Source organism: Balaenoptera borealis (assembly GCF_965194805.1).
Source record: "Balaenoptera borealis genome assembly, chromosome: 10".
In the NCBI taxonomy this organism is placed as follows: Eukaryota; Metazoa; Chordata; class Mammalia; order Artiodactyla; family Balaenopteridae; genus Balaenoptera; species Balaenoptera borealis.
In genome coordinates this window covers 62,671,212-62,689,605 of record NC_138874.1, presented here as the reverse complement: position 1 = coordinate 62,689,605, position 18,394 = coordinate 62,671,212, and the positions used below count along the sequence as shown (strand labels likewise).

The 18,394-nt window shown below is 45.7% G+C and overlaps 1 protein-coding gene across 4 annotated transcripts in view; it reads right to left on the bottom strand.

Annotated features, from left to right (window-relative positions):
* RPS24 (ribosomal protein S24) overlaps nt 1-18,394 on the bottom strand; it is a 346,544-nt gene that overhangs the window by 255,885 nt on the left and 72,265 nt on the right. For 2 of the 4 annotated variants that reach the window (XR_014249410.1, XM_082408822.1), the window contains exon 5: nt 11,048-11,184. Coding sequence is in view for 3 of the 4 variants with exons in the window: in XM_082408822.1 (XP_082264948.1) it covers nt 11,053-11,184 (132 nt within the window). In the remaining variant the exon portion in view is untranslated. Of the gene's footprint in view, nt 1-7,215; nt 8,396-11,047; nt 11,185-18,394 lie in introns of those variants that run through there. The other 2 variants (XM_082408821.1, XM_082408820.1) reach the window with 2 other exon arrangements.

The window sequence follows — 18,394 nt, the reverse complement described above, 5'->3', positions numbered from 1 at the left end:
GATCCCAGGGAACCCTGGCAGGGAAATAAAGACAGACAGAGAAAGGAAGGCAGCCATGAAGGAGGAGTTACCAAGCAAGTTACCTCCATGGGCAACAGGGGCTTCATCCCACTGGGGATCTCTGGGAGATGGTGTGGGACAAATGCCTCAGAGTTATCCCACCAAGAGCAAGGGAGCTGGGGTATTTACACATCAACTGTGGCCAGTCATTGGTTCAGGGCTGCTCCTGCTGGGCTGGGGAGGGGTGTCATTAATTGCCATTAAATGTCCAGTACTTCCTCTTGTTTCCCAGGCACAAGAAGAAAGACCTTAGACAGGGCTGCAGATGCTGGCAGCTGGAAGTCCAGCCCAGTGCCCTGGCTTGGCAGAACCTGGGAGAGACTTTTGGGGCCCTGACAGCAGCTACTATGGGGGAGAGAGCTGCAGTTCCCAAGGCTGATTCAGTCACAAAACTCTGAGGAGAACAGTTCCCAGGACTCGTGTTCTGTGGAAGCGTCCATGGAAATATCAAGCTAGGAGCTCTCCAAGGGGTGGGCCGCTCTACAAGTCTGAGGCAATAACCTTATAATGACCAAAGAGTCATATTTGCTCACCACCTCCCAAAAGCTGGACAGATGAATCCTCACAGACATGAGACAAGTTTGCCTCTGATCTGCTCCCAGTTCATCCTTCAGCACATTCAACCCAATTTCTGAGACCCTGCCCCCTGACCTGGGTCCTAGTCTGGACCATCCCCGCCTGACCACACACCCATATAGTAAGCTCCTGCTACTATATGCAGGCTTATCATATCCCTACCCCCAGGAGTCACCATCTCCTCCTGGGTTCCTTAGGTTGGCTGGAAACAGGGAAACTATTTTAGAGTGCCCCCTCTACTCACCCCTCTCCTCCCACTGGCCGGCTGGACCTCCAGCCTGATTTTTGAAAACCAAATAACAATACTTATTCCAAGAGAGGTGGTAGCAGGGTGGTTAAGAGCATAGGTGCCCGGAGTCAAATTGTACCTCTACTACTTAACACCTGTGTGGCCTTGAGGAAGTTACTTAATGTCTCTGTGCCTCAGGTTTCTCTAAAAGGAATGATAACAATACTTCCCACATAGAATTATTATTACAATGTGTTAGTTATTACTAGAATGTAATGCACGGTGCCTGGGGACAGTAAGTACTCAGGAATGATGTCATTAAGACAGCCATATGATAGCAGCTAATGTTTCTGAGCTCTTATCCCATGCCAGACACTGTGCTAAACACTTTATATGTATTAAATCATATAATCCCAACTATCTACCTACATACCTACCTATGCTATTATCCTCATTTTACCGATGTGGAAACAAGGTTCAGAATAGCCATCCTGCTGGTCCAAAGTCACTACATGGGTAAGCAACCAAGGAAAATCTTTTATGTCCCCAGGAATGGTTGCCTGATGGTGGAATCCTGGGCAGTGTGAAGCAAGGTGTGGTATGGCTCAAAGGCCACTGGGGGTGACTTCTCTATGATCAGGCCATGGCCAGTCCTTTCTCTTCCCTCATCCCAGAAATCTACAGAAAATACATGGTTCTCCTTGGGCCCCAAGATAAATGCCTGATATTTGGAAGTAGAATCTTTTCACCTGTGTCCTCTCTGCCTACCAGAGCTTGGCCTGTGCCATAAGGCCCTCTTCTTCCAGGAAGCCTTTTACGATCCTTCCCACACCCAACTGCAAGAGGTCTGCCTCCTTCCCTATTAGAGTACTACCTCAGTGTGACACTCCTTTGGTATATTAACCTCCTGACACCTTATTTGTGTAAGTCTCTTTGCGCATTTGATCTCATGAGCAGATATGGCTACCCCACACAGGCAGAGGCATTGCCTTAAACCCTAGGCTACAATGCCTAGCCCAAGTGGTATCTGTCACAGGCACTCAGTAAAGAGTCAAGCATCCTAACACTGAGTGGGAACTGAGAAATCATCTCTCCCTGCATTTTACAGCGAGGGGCACCAACCTGTTTCAGTCACCCAGTCAGGAAGTGGAGGAACCAGACTCATACCCAGGACTCTTGACTCCCAGGCTACAGCTCTCGCACTGAGGACCTGGAGGACTGTCTCCGGAATGATCTAGGATACTGAACTAATAGGTAATATATCCAACAAGGGACTCCACCCACACACCCACCCCCGACCACCACCATCCATCAGGACACTGAGTCCCCCTCTGGCCCGCTCACTCCTCTTCTCGTGATTTCTCTGCAATTACAGCCCAGTATCTGTAGGTCTGCATCCCACCCATGAGACTGAAATGTCAGCCATTAGTCTCCATTCTCCACACTCTTAAATAAGAGAGCCAAGATTAATGAAGCATCGTCTCTCAATCAGAAAGACATTTCAGGCTGTGCTTTTTAAGCCCAGTGAGTTGTACAGATGAATTAATACTGTTTGACCTTTTTATTTTCCATGGGAAGATTTGTGGTGCTCCCCTTACCCCTACACTGTCTGAGCTACCCCTACACTTGCTCCCAGCTACTTCGTTCAGCAGCTGTGAGTGTGGTTCCAGAGGGAGGGTGTCACCTTTCAGCACTGTGGGCAGATTACTCCTGGGAGTAGTTGGGTGAGGGGAAGTAGGTCGATGTAGGTTCTAGGGGCTTCTCAAACTCAATACACCCGCACCTAACAAAACACAAGAGACCCACCTCCCTCAACGGGCAGACAGAGGAGGGGCCCCAACAGGCAGGTTTTTCCGAGCCAAGTCCTTGATGTGTAGTGGAGGTCCCAGAGCTGAGTCTGGAGCTAAGCCAGGGCAACATTCAAAAGAGCTAACAACAAAGTATGGCATGAGCACCGACCAATCAGGGCAGACGCCCACCATGAACCACCATGAACCACCATAAGGCCAGCCAGGCACACCCCAGGGGCTATCAGCTGTGGACAGAGCATTCATTCTTCCCAAGAAATGAAGAAGGTTGGGGTGTTGATCCAGAGAGAGAGAAAGAGTGAACAAAGAGGGAAGAGGATCAGGTAACACAATGGAAGGCTAGAAGCCAAGTCATGGAAACAGTCAAGGGACAGTAAATAAAAGAAAGAAACACCTAATCTTAAATCTTAAGTTGTCTGTGTTTTTGCAATATAAATCACTGCTTCATAACCCTTCAATGAAGGCTTCTGCCCACACAAATACCTTGAGAGAATGGTGTGTCTGTCTGTGTGTCTGTGTGTCTGTGTGTGATGTAGCAGGGGTGGGAGGGGTATAGGGGAAGAGGCTGAATTCTACATCTGATCTCCTACATTTCTGGACAGGAAGGCTTTCTAGAGTAGGGGGCATATGAGCCTGACCTTAAAGGATGAGTAGGAGTTTTCTGGTGTGAAGGGCTCTCTCCCCTATGCTTCAGAAGCAAATCTGTTCCTATTTCTACTGAAGTATTAGCAAAGCTTTGGCACTATCTATACACATCTTTCCCTTTAGGATGTGAGTTCCTTGTTGGAGGGGTCCTGTTTCTTTCATCCCTGTATCCTCAGCACCCAGTACATGCTCGGCCCAGAATCATTGGCCTGTCTTTCCCACTAGGATATAAATGTATTCAACTAGGACAGTGCTGGAAGGTGAAAGAGAGGCTGATAATAATCATGGTGAGGGAGAGTCCATAAGTAAGATGATGCTGATGAAGGCTATGCTCAAGATAGAAAGTTCCAGAAGATGAAACTGTGGCTGTTGGGTGGTTGGCTAACAATTTCTGGTTCATTCTCTCTTATTTCCTGAGTGAAACTTGTAAATGCTCTGTTTCCATGTAGACCTCATGTCCACTGAATGGACCAGTGTCATCACACATGCAGTTACACACACCCACAGACACACACACAAACCAATAACAATAATGAGGATGATGATATGAGTAGATCAGCGTTTGTTTCCAAGGTCAGAATCATAATATTTGAGCTTAGTGGTACAAGTTTCAAAAGGAAGCCAGTACTTGCATTTTTGTTTATTCATTCAGCCAACAGAGCACCTCCTAGGTGCCAGCAGCTGTGCTAGGTGCCAGGATGAAATACAGTCCCTTGACATCAAGGAAAGAGAGCAGTCACTTCATACAGGAGTCACATGAGATTTTTCTCGTTTGAGACACGTCATAGGAGCACAGAGAAGGAAAGGAGGAATTGTCAACTAGCTGAACCTGGAAGGAGGGTGGGATCTGGGCAGGAAAGGGAGCAGGAAGGGAGTCTTGGGCAGAGCAGGATCACGAGTGATCGCCTGTTTTTCCTTGTATTTGGTACTGCTTTTATAACTTGTTAATAAATATTTTTATGCTTAAAAATAAAAAGCAGGGGCTTCCCTGGTGGCACAGTGGTTGAGAATCTGTCTGCCAATGCAGGGGACATGGGTTCGAGCCCTGGTCTGGGAGGATCCCACATGCCGTGGAGCGACTGGGCCCGTGGGCCACAATTGCTGAGCCTGCGCATCTGGAGCCTGTGCTCTGCAACAAGAGAGGCCGCGATAGTGAGAGGCCTGCGCACCGCGATGAAGAGTGGCCCCCACTTGCCACAACTGGAGAAAGCCCTCGCACAGAAACGAAGACCCAACACAGCCATAAATAAATAAATAAATAAATAAATAAAATTAAAAAATAAAAAGCAAATGGCATTTAGAGCCTGCAGCAAGATACAAAAGTTGTAGCGAGAGATGAACCACAAAAAGGGGGTGCCCTGGGGAGGTGGCTATGCTTACTGCCTGCAGTGCCCTGTTAAGGAATCTGGACTTTATTCAGCATGAATCCATGGAGGGTTTCTAAGCTTGGTGAGAAGGGAACGGAGGTCAGAGTCAGGGAGCTGGCCATTTCTTTGAGGCTGGGAAGACCTGTTTCCAAGGTAAGCTCCATAGTCCACCCATTGTTCCCAGGGCACCGCCCTCCGGCGCAGACATTAGCGTTTGGGTTGTGTGAGGGCCAGGAAACACTTCACTCATAAAAAAATCATCCTTCTCCTCATTGTTTCCCTTTTCCAATAAGAAACAAAAGCCTCTTGTCTCTACCCACGGTTGTGTCACTCACGTGTGGCCATCCTAGTGAGACCAGTGAGCTGGGGTGGTCTCCACGTAGATGCCGTGTTAGTGCAGGGTGGAGGGGCAGAGCCGTCCCTACACCTGTCTGAACCCACACCTGGGCAAGCTCTGCATTTCCCAACAGGACAAGGTAGAGCACATCGTCGGGAATGAGTGGATCCACTCAGGAAAACTCCTTGCACTAAAGAGAGAGTTAGAAAACCAACCAGCAGGAGGCAAAACCCATTCATAACATGAACAGAACCCAGCCACTCGCCACGCGCCTATGGCTCACTCACAACTGAAACACCCAATCTAGATGTCTGTCTTATTTGGAGCCGCGTTTATAGCTTGTCAATAAATATTTTCTGTTTGAAAAAGATGTTTTGACTTCCTTGCAGGAACGTGTACTCTCCTTATACCAAAAAAACTAAAGCTTAATGATTAAATTCTTTAGCAAACTGATAGAAATCCAAAAGGGAAATATATTCTGAAACATGTGAAAACAAGCCTACACACACACACGCGCGCACACACACACACACACACACACACACAAAACTCACAGCAGCACACAAGCAACTCCCCAGCTCATTCTCCAGAGCCCCAGAAAACCTCCCTGCCCTTGGCAGCCAGGCCATGGAGGGCCCCCCCAAATCCCCCACCATCTGGCATTTTTGTCTGCAAAGCACAGGCTCTTGTACCCTGGGCTGCCTGCCCACCCTGCGGATGAGGCCAGGCGCTGGCGAGGGCTGCCTGGGCTTTGCCTCCCTGCCATGGTAACCACACACACACACACACACACACACACACACACACACACACACTCCCAGCCCTGCCTGCCTCCTGGCCCTGCCACAGTGGGCTCAGGCCAGGCCAGCCTTGCCTGTCAGCTCTGTCCTAACCCCACCTTCCCCACACACAAGCCAAAAAGGTACAAATGTCAGGGAGGGGGCGAGGGAGGGAAGAAGAAGCCACAGGGCAGCAGCAGGACTGGAGGGAGGAAGCAAGGCCCTGAGGGGGGCATGCAGGCAGGTGGCAGAGAGGGCCTCATTTGCTGGACCATCTGTCCTGAGTGAAGGAAAGGCAGCCAGCTCTGCAGGCCAGGGCCCTACTATACATACACTCACACATGTACATACCCACACACACATACATACACAACTATACGCACACACATATAGACATCCACCCACGCACACATACCCACAGAATCCTACACACACAAAGATACACTCACACACATCCTCTCCCACATATGCACACATAAATGTACACAAATGGCAACAGCACACACATATAGACATCCACCCACGCACACATACCCACAGAATCCTACACACACAAAGATACACTCACACACATCCTCTCCCACATATGCACACATAAATGTACACAAATGGCAACTGCACACACATACACAAACATGCATACCCACCTATATGTAGTCATATACTCACACCCGTGCATACACCCAGGCACAGAGATAAACATAACCATGTGCACACATGTGCTTAAACTAATACCCATATGTAGTCAAACATGCATGCAGACTTATGCACATAACCACATACTCCCACATGCCTACATTCTCTCTCACATGCACCCACACACCCGTGCACAAATACATCCAGAGCTCTTTCCCCATTGTCATCCTGCCAGGCTTTGAGTCCTCTGTCTCCATTCTCTGTGCCCCCTTCATACTCCATACCCCTTTCAACCACCCAGCAGTCCTTCAAGGCCACGCCAGACTGCCACTCTTGTCAAGAAAGCAAGGGGTGGCAAAGACTTGATGGGTAAGAGTTTAACACCATGGCGAGAAGTATTGATCACAGTCTTGTTCTGGGGATGCTTAAAATGGAGGGAGAAAGAGAAGTCAACTAACAATCAAAGAGGGAAGGAGGGGACAAGACCAGTATTTCCAGCTACCTCCAGGGCCTGAGGCACTGTTAACACACTACTCGATTGTCATAAGGAAGATGATAGGGTATGCAGGCTCAGGGCACTGAGCTGGTTTGAGTCTTGGCTGTACCACACCCTGGCTGCATGATCTTGGCTTCTTAGGATCTCTGAGCTAAGATGGGGGTCACACCTTCCTCACCAGGGTACTGCGCAGTCTCACGAGATCACACCTGGACTGCGACCACCTGGCGCCTGGCACACGCTAAGAACTCAATAAACCTTGACTATTTTACTCTCATTAACTATTGTCCATATTTCAAAGCTTTATTAAAGAACCGTAATCCAGGTGAGGGCTCCAGGTTATTTCAAAGTATCTTCTATTTTGAATGAACCAAAATGGTGTCCATGGGCTAGACTCTTCAATCAGTACTGCCTGGCAGTATTGAACATCCACTGTTACCTGATTATGTTCCCCACATGCAGCCCTGGAGGAGGAATAGCCTCTGTTCCCAGAAAGCTTAGCTTACCCTAGAGAAGAAAGAGAAGTTTGGAAGCAAATACAATAAAAGGAAATAGATGAAAAATGAAGAAAACAACCCACATCCATTTGCACATAAGGAAAATGACACTCGGAGAAGCAAAATGAAAATTTGCCCAAGGACACACAGCTGGATAAAGGGCAGAGCAGGGACTTGAGCTCAGGCTTGTCTTGGTGTCAAATTTCATGCTCCTTCCTCTGTACATAAGTGCTCAAGCAACTTCACTTTTAGAGCAAATATAATCTCTGGTAGATTGGGTGGTGGGTTCCTAGCAAGCATGGTCTAAACCCCTCAGAGTGACTCAAACTTGATGAAAATAAAAAGTCATAGAGAATGGATAAAGAAAATAAAATGAGAAGTTTTAAATTTCTCATCCATAAACAAAGCAAAATACATAAACAACCCAAGAATGGCCCTCGCAGGAGATAACACTATGCATTTTTACAGAAGGACTTACAAGACCTGAATAAATGGGAAGATATGCCATATTTCTACGTTTGAAGACTGACTATGAAGAAAATGTTCATTTTTCCAACTTTACACAGAACTTTAACCAACTCTAATCAAAATCCTAAGGGAATTTTTTTTGAACGTGGAAAAATGAGTCTAAGTTTCATATGGAAGAATGAATAAAGTTGGGCAAGAAAATATTGAAAAAAGAAACATAGTGATGGAACTAGACATACTGGATATGAAAACTTATTTATACATCTATAAAATTTAAAATGTCGGTATTAGTGCAAGAACACACAGGTCAATAAAACAGTATATGTAGCCGGAAACAGATATTGGTACATGCGAGAACTTAATATCAAATCAAGGATGCTTCACAAACCAGTGAGAACAGGATGGATGATTCAATAAACAGACCTGGGGAAATTGGATACCTGGGGGAAAATCCTGTTAAAAGTCTCACTTCACAGCATATATTCAAAAAAGCAAACCTAGGAAGAAATATAACTGAATATTTATCTAACTTCTCTCTAAACACAACTACAAATATTGGGAGGAGCCACGGTAGAAAAGAACAAGATTGAACTATGTACAAATGTGAAACTTCTGAAAGACAAAAATCAACATAAGACAATGGCTGCAGCTGGATGATGTGTACAGGGAGGCGTTCATTATTCTTTTCACTCTGCTTTTGTGTATGCTTGAAAATGACCATAGTTAAAAAGAATAGTTTTTTAAAAACATAAATTTAAAAGGCAAACAACCATAGGGAAAAATACCTTTACCACCCGTATGGCATATAAACATCTTTAAGGTGTGAAGTGCTCTTCCAAAATGACTAACATAAGCATCAGCAGACAGGAGGTGATTGTTTGTGGATCACCCTCTGAGCATCCAATCCCCCTTCCTTCTTCCTCACAGTCCTGGATTTCTATTGAAAATCCACAGGTTCTGGGTATGCTGACTCCATCCCCAGCCCTGAGGAGATCTTGTGACCTGGCTACACCAATCAATGCATCCCATTCCCCAGCCACTGTGATTGGCTTGGAAGGGGCATGTGACCAAGCCAGCCCCAACAGGATGAACCTCAGGGCTTCTAATAGGAACAGGGACTGAGAAGTTTCTTCTTTCCTGCTGGACTTTAATGGAGCCTCAGAAGCTCTGGGAACCCTGGGTACTGGGAGTGGTAAGAAGTCTCTCTGAAATAAAGCTAACACTGGGAAGCTGAGCCAAGAAGAGACGAGAGAGGGGAGAGCTCTGTGTTATTTTTTTGACTCCTGGACCAAGTTTCACCTAAAGCTATACCTACTCCTATATAAATGCAAATGGACAAAAATTCCATTTTTTATGGGTTTCCATTACTTGTAACCAGAAGCAACCAAACTAAAATGAATGAGCTGAATGAGCCTGAATGTGTGGAGATCTCCAAGCACGCCCCCCAGCAGGAGGCAGACGGCAGATGTGGCACGTGCTCCACAGGTGGGCAAGGAAGCTCAGGGAGCGCTGGTGTGGGTAGGCTTCCCCTCACTCGGAGGTTCGGGAGGTCTCACCTATGCTCTGGTTCCAGGCTCCCCACAGCGCCCTTCTCTCTCGCTCTCTCTGAGGGAGTAGACTCAGACACCACTTGGGCCCCCGGAGTGACCACAGCAGGCAGCCCTCCCTCAGTAATATAACTTGCTGTGCCCAGGAAGGTGGTGAAACATCTGGGGGCAGGTGCTCTTGGGTTATTTTACTAGGGATCCATAATATGCAATCTGAAGCTTCCTTCTCCTGCCCTGAGTTTGGAAAGCAGGTCAGAGACTCTTCCAGCAGAATGCAGCCTCACTGGGGTGGTCAGCGTTGCATGGGGGTGACCAAGAGCAGCGACCAACTTTACCAGCCATCTGGGTGGGACGTCTTCAACTTCACAGGGCCAGAATGGAGCCTTCTCTATACACCCAGAGAGGACCAAACTCAGGGGCAGTTAAATCAAGACACCTGTTGGACAAACCCAGTGGCCAGGTGTGTTCATTCACGGTGGTGGACCTTCCTTTGTAGACCTGAAATGTCCAGGCCCATGTGCAGGGTGCCTCCGGGCATCTCAGTCCCCGAAGTGGCCTAATGAGCATGATGTTGGGGCCAGTGAGGACGCTGATCCTCCCCCAGGCGTGGGGAGGCCTGACGGTGTGAACTGCCCCCTGCACAGGGTCTGTGCTGAGAGGCCAGAACCCTCAATGCCCCACCTTCTGTTCCAGGCCCCTGAACTCTGCCCCAAAGTGTATTTGCCAAATTTGCTTCTAGAAAGCCCACTTTTTAAGACAGCTCTTTTCCATAATCACTCTTAACATCTTTTATAATTATTTATTTTCCTAGTGGTTATTTTTGCACTCTTTCTAATTCCATTTTGAACATAATATTTGAGAGATGAAAGAATCTAACAAATGTGTTAAAATGTATAGTATGAAAATGACCCCCCCACCTCACCACCCAACTTAGAAGCTAGACCATCACCAGTAAGGTGTAACCACCTATCCCATCCCCATACTCTCCCCAACCCAAAGCAGCCAAATCTCGATTTTTGTGTTTATCATTCATTTATGTTTTGCATAATTTTTTTCACATGAGAATGATTTATAAAATTGGAATCAAACTCTGTGTAGTCTTCTGGAGACTTGCTTACTTCACTTAATATGTTTCTAAGATGTATTCATGTTTTTCCAAATAGCTGAGGTTTGTTTGTTTTCATTGCTGCCTTATATTCCTTTGTGTAAATGTCTTCTAATTTATATAACCATTCACCAGTCTACAGACATTTAAGATGTTTGAGTTATTGGGGGTTTTATGCTGTACCAAACATGCTCCTAGAAACATTCCCGCATGCATCTCATGGTGCCCACATGCAAGAAGCTCTCTGGGCATTGCTGGGTCAGTGTATATTCAAATGTTCAGTTTCACAAGATAAGGTCTAATTGCGTTCCCACATTCTCCCTTTAAGTGTGTGGTTACCTGTATTATTATTTCCCGTTACTCACTCCCCAACCCATAAGGGGATTGATTATAAATCTCTCCTCATATCTGTGGCATGCAGTGCCTTGCTATAGAGGACACCTCCCTGCCAACTGACTTGCATTGACTAATGGAACATGAGAAGAAGTGCCAAGTACCTTATCTAAGCAGGAACTCTAAGAGCCATCACAAGGTTCCGCCTTTGCTCTTTTTCCCTCTGCCATGAGATTCTCATGTCCCAGATGGGAGCTCTTCCATCAGTCTGGATCCTAAGATGAAGATGCATGGAGCAGAGCTGCAACCAACATAAATGACAAAAGATTTTGAGTGAGAAATAAAACTTTGTTGTTATAAGTCATTGAGTTTGGGGGCTGTTTGTTACTGCATCATAATACAGCAAAACCTGACTGATACAAGATGTTCCACTAATATTTACTGAGCATTTCCCATATGTCAGGCACGTGCTGGGTTCTGTGAAAGCAATGATGCCCGAGTGAGACAACGTTCGTGGCCTCATGGAGTTCAAGCTCTACCAATAAGCATCAGGTCCCAAAGGCTCTAGAGATTTCCTAGTATAACTCTCAGGGACAAACTCATTAGTTAGGACTCTTTCCACCAGAAGCGACATGCTTGATAAAGAAACATGTTCACTGATTCTCAGAAAGTCCAGAAATTACACTTGAAGCTGGGATAGATCCAGAAGCAAATAATATACTCAGGGCCCATTCTTTCTATTCTCTCTGTCTCTCAGCTCTGTTTTCCTCTGTGTTTGTCTTCACTCTCAGAAAGCCTCTTCTCTCGTGGTGGCAAACTGGCCACCACTAGATCCAGGGCACTCCTTCATAGCTCTAAGACCACCAATTCAAACAAAGGTCCTGGGCCTGACTCCCAGAGCCAAATTGGGCCACAAGCCCATCCCTGAACCAATCAATGTCCAGGGAGATTAAAATACATTTATTGGCCCAGGCCTGTGTCACGTGCCACTCCTGGACCTGGATGGGATCACCCTACCCAAATTATGTAGGTCAAGAACATGGTAGGGGTGGATGCCCTCAGGAAAACTTAGGGCACTCTTTCTAGAAGGGGAAACAGATGCTGGACAGGCAAACCACAAATTTCCCTAAGCAATTTCATTCCCCTTAACAATGGTACACCGGAACCACAGAAATTGGCTTGTGAGAGACAACCGTACATCCCTTCCAAACTCCATATTCAGTGGCATCGCATTGGTGTGAAATCACCACCATGAAAGTATTTACATCATAGGAACAGACAAGCACTACACATCAGGGCTTTCATTTTCCCAGAGGTTGTTACACATTTACTAACACACCACTGCCCCAACCCTAAGTTTCCTATTGGTTATAGTTCCAGCTCTGCCCCCTGTCACAGTGTCATTGGGACAAGTCCCTGGCCCTCTCTGGGACTTGATTTTTCCCAATTGTAAAGTGAAGAAGTTAAGCTCACTCCTTTTGAAGGTATCCTCCATCTCTGACATCTGTGAGACCCTGAAGTGTGTGTGTGTGTGTGTGCGCGCGTGCGTGTGCGTGCATGCATGCACACATGCACGGAAGTTTCTATTTGCTTTCTCTGCATCATAAATCACAAATGCAGTCCTTGGCTATAAACTCCAGTATAATTTGGTGAGCTGTACCTCTTGACTTGGGCTATTAAATCATTTTCCCTCCAAAGGTACACATGTTGTGGCATAAGGAGCAAACTGCTGACAGATGGTGGAGAAAATTCGCAGGTCCATAATTGAGACTTATTTTCATACACACATGCCAGTTTGAAATCTAATTGCCAATAAAATAATACTGTGATACTGCCACATCTAATACCTCCGCCACTCTCCAAAGTTACACTTGAATCCACTAGTAAATTCTAATCTCCCAGAGAAAAATATTTCCCCCTCTCCATCGGAAAAGCAGTGCAATAAATCCACATACAGTAGTTCATTTTCAAATGTGAGCCTCCTTTCCCTGGTCCCCAAAGAGCCCTCACTTGGCTAATGTTAGTGCCTGCCTGAGAGCTGTAGATATTCTTTGTTTACTTGACAGAGCACAGATGTGGCTTGGCGAGTCTGCAATGAGATCTTTAGCAGAGAAATGCTCTGATGGGCCAGGTTCCTCCCCCTTTTGGAATGACCCAGTACCATGCTTTGGAGATATTTTACCCCAACTGTGGGAAAGTGGCCAGAGACCCGGCACCACCTGCTGAGCAAGGGAAGGTGGAGGAGCCCCGATCTCCCCTCCCTGCTTTTCTATTTTCACCCTCCTGATGAAAAGGTTTGAGGATAGATCGATCCAGATCAATTGGGGCTGTAAATAAAAAATGGGCTTTCAGTGGGATGAAGGCGCGCAGGGGCAGGGTTCATTTGTGTCTACTGAAAAACGCAACCCGTCACCCAAACCACAAGCCTGCTGCTAATAGCAGTAATAGCCATCCTTCACACATCAGAGCTTTGCCTGGTTTACAAAGAAATCGTTATTGCGGGCTGAATCTATGCCAGGTCTGTGCCGAGCTCAGAAAGGGTGTGGTAAATACAGTGAATATGGTCCTTGCCTACACAGTCTTTACATTAGCCCTGGCAGGTGGATTATTATTTTCCCCATTTTACAGACAGTAAACTGAGGCTCAGAGTGGCTAAGCAATTCTTCCTTCAAGATACACAGTGATTAGCAGTGGTGAGATTCAAACTCAGATTGTCTGACTTAACTCTAAGTCCAGTTATTTTGTAACAAGGATTAAGTGAGACTAACTACGGAAGCTCTAAAAAGTTCAGTTCCCTTTCTCCCACCCCAGCCCTACCTCCACCTGTGGTCTTAGTTCTTCCACCTGAGACCACATCTTTCCCACCTCCCACATACAGGCCTTTAAATATTTGAAGATTGTTATCACAGTCTCCTGAGGCTTCCTTTTCCCATGCAAAACACACTCAGTTTCTTCAGAAATTCCCCAAATTATCACCTGACATCTAGATCACTACTTCTCAAATGGTAGTGAGCACAGGAAGCATCTAGAGAATTTGCTGAAGTGCAAATTTTGACTCAGGAGTTCTGGGTGGGGCCTGAACATCCGCATCTCTAACCACCTCCCAGGGGATGCAGATGCTGATGGCCCATGGACCGCACTTTGAGTAGCATCCACAGGGCACAGACCTGCACTGTCCAATATTGACAGCCACTGGCCACATGGGGCTACTGAGCACTTGAAGTGTTGCTAGTGCAACTGAGGATCTCAATTTTTATTACACTTAATTTTAATTATTTAAATTTTAAATTTAAAAACAAAAGCACTGGGCTCCCCTGGTGGTGCAGTGGTTGGGAATCCGCCTGCCATTGCGGGGGACATGGGTTCGAGCCCTGGTCTGGGAAGATCCCACATGCCATGGAGCAACTGAGCCCGTGTGCCACAACTACTGAAGCCCGCACGCCTAGAGCCCGTGATCTGCAACACGAGAAGCCACCCCAATCAGAAGCCCACGCACTGCGACGAAGAGTAGCCCCCGCTCGCCGAAAGTAGAGAAAGCCCAAGCACAGCAATGAAGACCCAATGCAGCCAAAAAAAATAAATTAAATAAATTTAAAAAATAAAATAAAATAAAATAAAAATAAATAAAAACAAAAGCAGTATGAAATACTTTCCCACTAAATACACACTTTTGTTTTGGTTTCACTTTGACCATTGAAAATTTAGAGTCTGAACTGAGATGTGCTGGAAGTGTAAGATACACACTGGATTTCAAAGACTTAGCACTTAAGGGGAAAAAAAGAATAATATCTCATTAATAATTTGTTTATATTGATTACATGCTGAAATGATAATGTTTTGGATAGATTGGGTTATCTAAAATATAATACTGGCTACTAGAAAATTTTTAATTTTAGACAGATAGATAGATATATAGATAGATAGACAGATAGACATGGCTTGCATTGTATTTCTGTTGCACAGCCATGGTCTAAATCATTCGCCAGCCTGACCACTTTTTTTTTGGCTGAGCTCCATCTTACCAACATTCCACTGATACGTGGTCTAGACACTGTACTCAAACTGATACCACCTGAGGTTTATTGGGTTGTTTTGCATGAGTTTGGGGGGCAACCACATCACATCAACCCCTGTGTCTTTTTGGCATGACCTGACATTCATCCAGCTCTCCTCTAGCCCCAACATGTATAGTCTAGATTTATCATTGTTAAGACAGTACAGTTTTCCCTATTCAGTCTCTCCTGTTTGCTTCAGCCCATTCTTCCTGCCACTAAGGGTCTCCCTTGCATCTTGATTCCATTATTCAACATATCCTTGTCAGCTTCACAGCTCCCTCATATTTGGTAAGTTTGTCTTCATGTCTTAAACCAGAGCAGCAATTAAATTGTTAAAGGAGAAAGGCCACATCTAGAGATTTATCTCAGACCCCCAGAGCCCTGCTTCCAGAACGACAGCAACCCATTCATCAACACCCTTTGGGTACCACACTTCACTCTACCGTCTGTGCTATCCCCCAAATCCTCTTCTTCCTCTATCTGTAGCAAGGTAAAGAGCTTGTCCACAGTTCAGCTGAAATTCCATTTCCCAAAAACTTCCATAGGGAAATAACCATGGATGTATGAGAAAATACAGCCAAAAGGAAGTTTGTAACAGTGCTATTTATAATAGAAGATAGTAAGGAACAACTTCTACGATGTCTACAACAGGAATTGGTTAAAAGAGAGTATGGTAAGTCCACCTACTGTAATGATCTGCATACATTTAAAAAATGATGTTATAGAAAAATATTTAACGACATGGAAAATTGTCCTCAATATATTTAAGTGCTAAAAGCATGTTACAGAACAGTATGTAAAGAACGATAGTGTTTTTAAGTATGTATTTATATTAAGTTGGAAAAAGACTGGTGCAAAAATATATCAAAATGGTAAACATGGTTATCTCTCGATGATGGAATTGAAATCACTTTTATTTTCCATGCCAAGTGTTCTGCTTACATTATCTTGTTTAATACTTGCTGCAACTCTGTGGAATAGGTAAAATCATCTTCATTTTACAAGAAGACCAAAACCAAAGCTCATAGAAGTTATCCAGCCTGTTCCAGGCCCCTCCAGAGGAAGCACAGGGCCATTGGAGATCCGGTCCCCCTGGCTAAATCCAAGGCTCTTCCCCAAGACCCACAGTGTCCCTCCTATGGGGTAGGGCCTGGAGGGTTCTGTAAGTATGGGATATCCAGATTTCAGCCAAATGTCTGATTACAGCCATTCCTTCAATCTGTGCTTTAAATCTATTCCCCTCTCACCTACTTGAGGACATAGCTTTAGCCATCTTTCCCCTCTCTCCCATTCATCATATGCCTCCTCACTACTGATCATTCCTTTCAGCATACAAACATGCTCTTATTATTTATTTGTTTATTCATTCATTCATTGGTTTATTTACTAAAAAAAAAAAAAAAAAAAAAAAACAGCCTCTCCTAACCTCACTTTTCCCTCCAGGTACTACCTAATTTCTCTCCTTCCGTTTAGAGCAAAACTCCTTGAAAAGGAGCACAAGGGAGTATTCAACAAATGGTACCAATTTTTAGGAACCCCATCAAACATGGAAACGAGATGACAGGGTGGCCAGCTTTGCAAGACACAATTATCTCATTTGCCGCTCAGAGCCAAAGACAGGACATTCTGCCATTTTACAGCTGATGCCCACTTGCGAGGAACAGCTGAACTGGCAGAAGCAGCTTCAAACCCATGGCCCCTGTTTCCCAGAGGGCATCTACAGAGAGGATATGAAGAGGCTCCCAGGACCCATGCCCCAGGACGTACGCCGCCTCTTTTAGAAGAGCAGCAGTGACGGCTCCTCCCCAGGATGAGTATCAAGCCCAATCCAGCCTGTTGTGTAAATCATAAGAGTATCATCATTTCATGCTTTCTGAGCACTTCTGTTACCTGCCTAATATAAGCGCATAGTCTCTGGCATCAGACAGACCTGCATTTGAACCCTAGCTCTTACCATCTGTGTGACCTCGGGAAAGTTTTCTAACCTCTGAACCTCCATTTCCTCAACTGTAAATAAATCGTCATGAATCCACAGAAACGACAAAAGCACACTGAAAACTTGGTGCCTAGCACATAGATGTCCCTAAAACCGTACTGATTAACAGTAGCTATTGACCTTCACAACAGCACTGCACTTCAGGGTAGTGTAGTGGTAGGGTCCCTTTCTGTGGGGACTGGCCCTCCAGACAAATGCCACCTTCAATGAGATGTTTCCCTTTTGGTCACCAGCCTATCCCCTGTATAGGGTGAAGCCTCTAGTCTCAAGTCATACAGAAGAACACACAACTCTGTTAGAGTACAGTGGGATTAATTCCCATGCAAAAGCTACCATGGGATTATAAGAGCACATTAGGATTACAGTGACATAATTCAAAAGGATTCTAGGGGGTTGACTCCTAGGTACTCAAGCTTGTGAAGACTTGGTTATCTCCATAAGAGCATGGCTACTCCCAGGCAGCCCCATAAAAGCGACGCCTCTCCAGGGCACACAGTGCTGTCTGAGATCCTGCTATTACACCCAGTGATGGAACTTCCCTCCTGCCCCTGAGCACACACGGTGGACACAGAACTTTCTCTGCAGAGACCTTCCAAGATCAGGCCCCACCATCATTGTGTGACACACCCTGCCTGGAGGAGTAGGCCTAGTAATTCTTTGCTCTCCCCGGGGATGGGGCTCCTCCCCATCTTCCTCGGCTACATCTAAAGGGGCTAGAATCTGCAGCAGTCCTCTGTGTTTGCTTTACTGACATCTGGGGAGGGTATGTTCTCTGGGTGAGGGCCAACTTGGTTAGAGGAAAAAGGATCTGATCTTGGTTTCTCCTTTGGACTAAGAGAGAATCCTCTGACTCCATGCTTGAGAAGGAGAGGTCTACCCCTCAGTGCCCACAGCCACCTGCAGACCGCTGTCCCCCTACAAACTTTCAGGAAAGTCTCTTGCTCCTGGCATTCCCCAACCTCATTACCATCTACCATGTTTCCCAAATTGTGTTCCACAGATACTAATCCTACAAAATGCTTCACTGACTAGAGGTTCCATGGTCCCATATGTTTGGGAATCACAAATCCTATACCTCCATCCTGCAGATTCACCAGATACAGAGGTGTGTTAAAAACTAGAATTTCGTAGTAAAGATACCTGGCATTTCCCAAACTTCCTCCTCCACAGAACCTTTGTCACAAGAACGCCTATTAACATTTGCTTGAATTGGAACTCAGTGGAACACACTTTGGGAAATATTCTACCAGCCTATGTGACACTCTCTCACTCTCCTAGTAGCCTCACCACCTGGCACAGATTCTCCTTCTGCTTGCCTCCCTTCCTCCACAGCCCTTCTCCACTTTGCCGCTTCTTCAGGTGTAGTAGAAATGACTTTCTACTTGCTCAATATCCTTTGTTCTTCTTCTGATAAAAATACCTTGGACTTCCCTGGTGGCGCAGTGGTTGAGAATCCACCT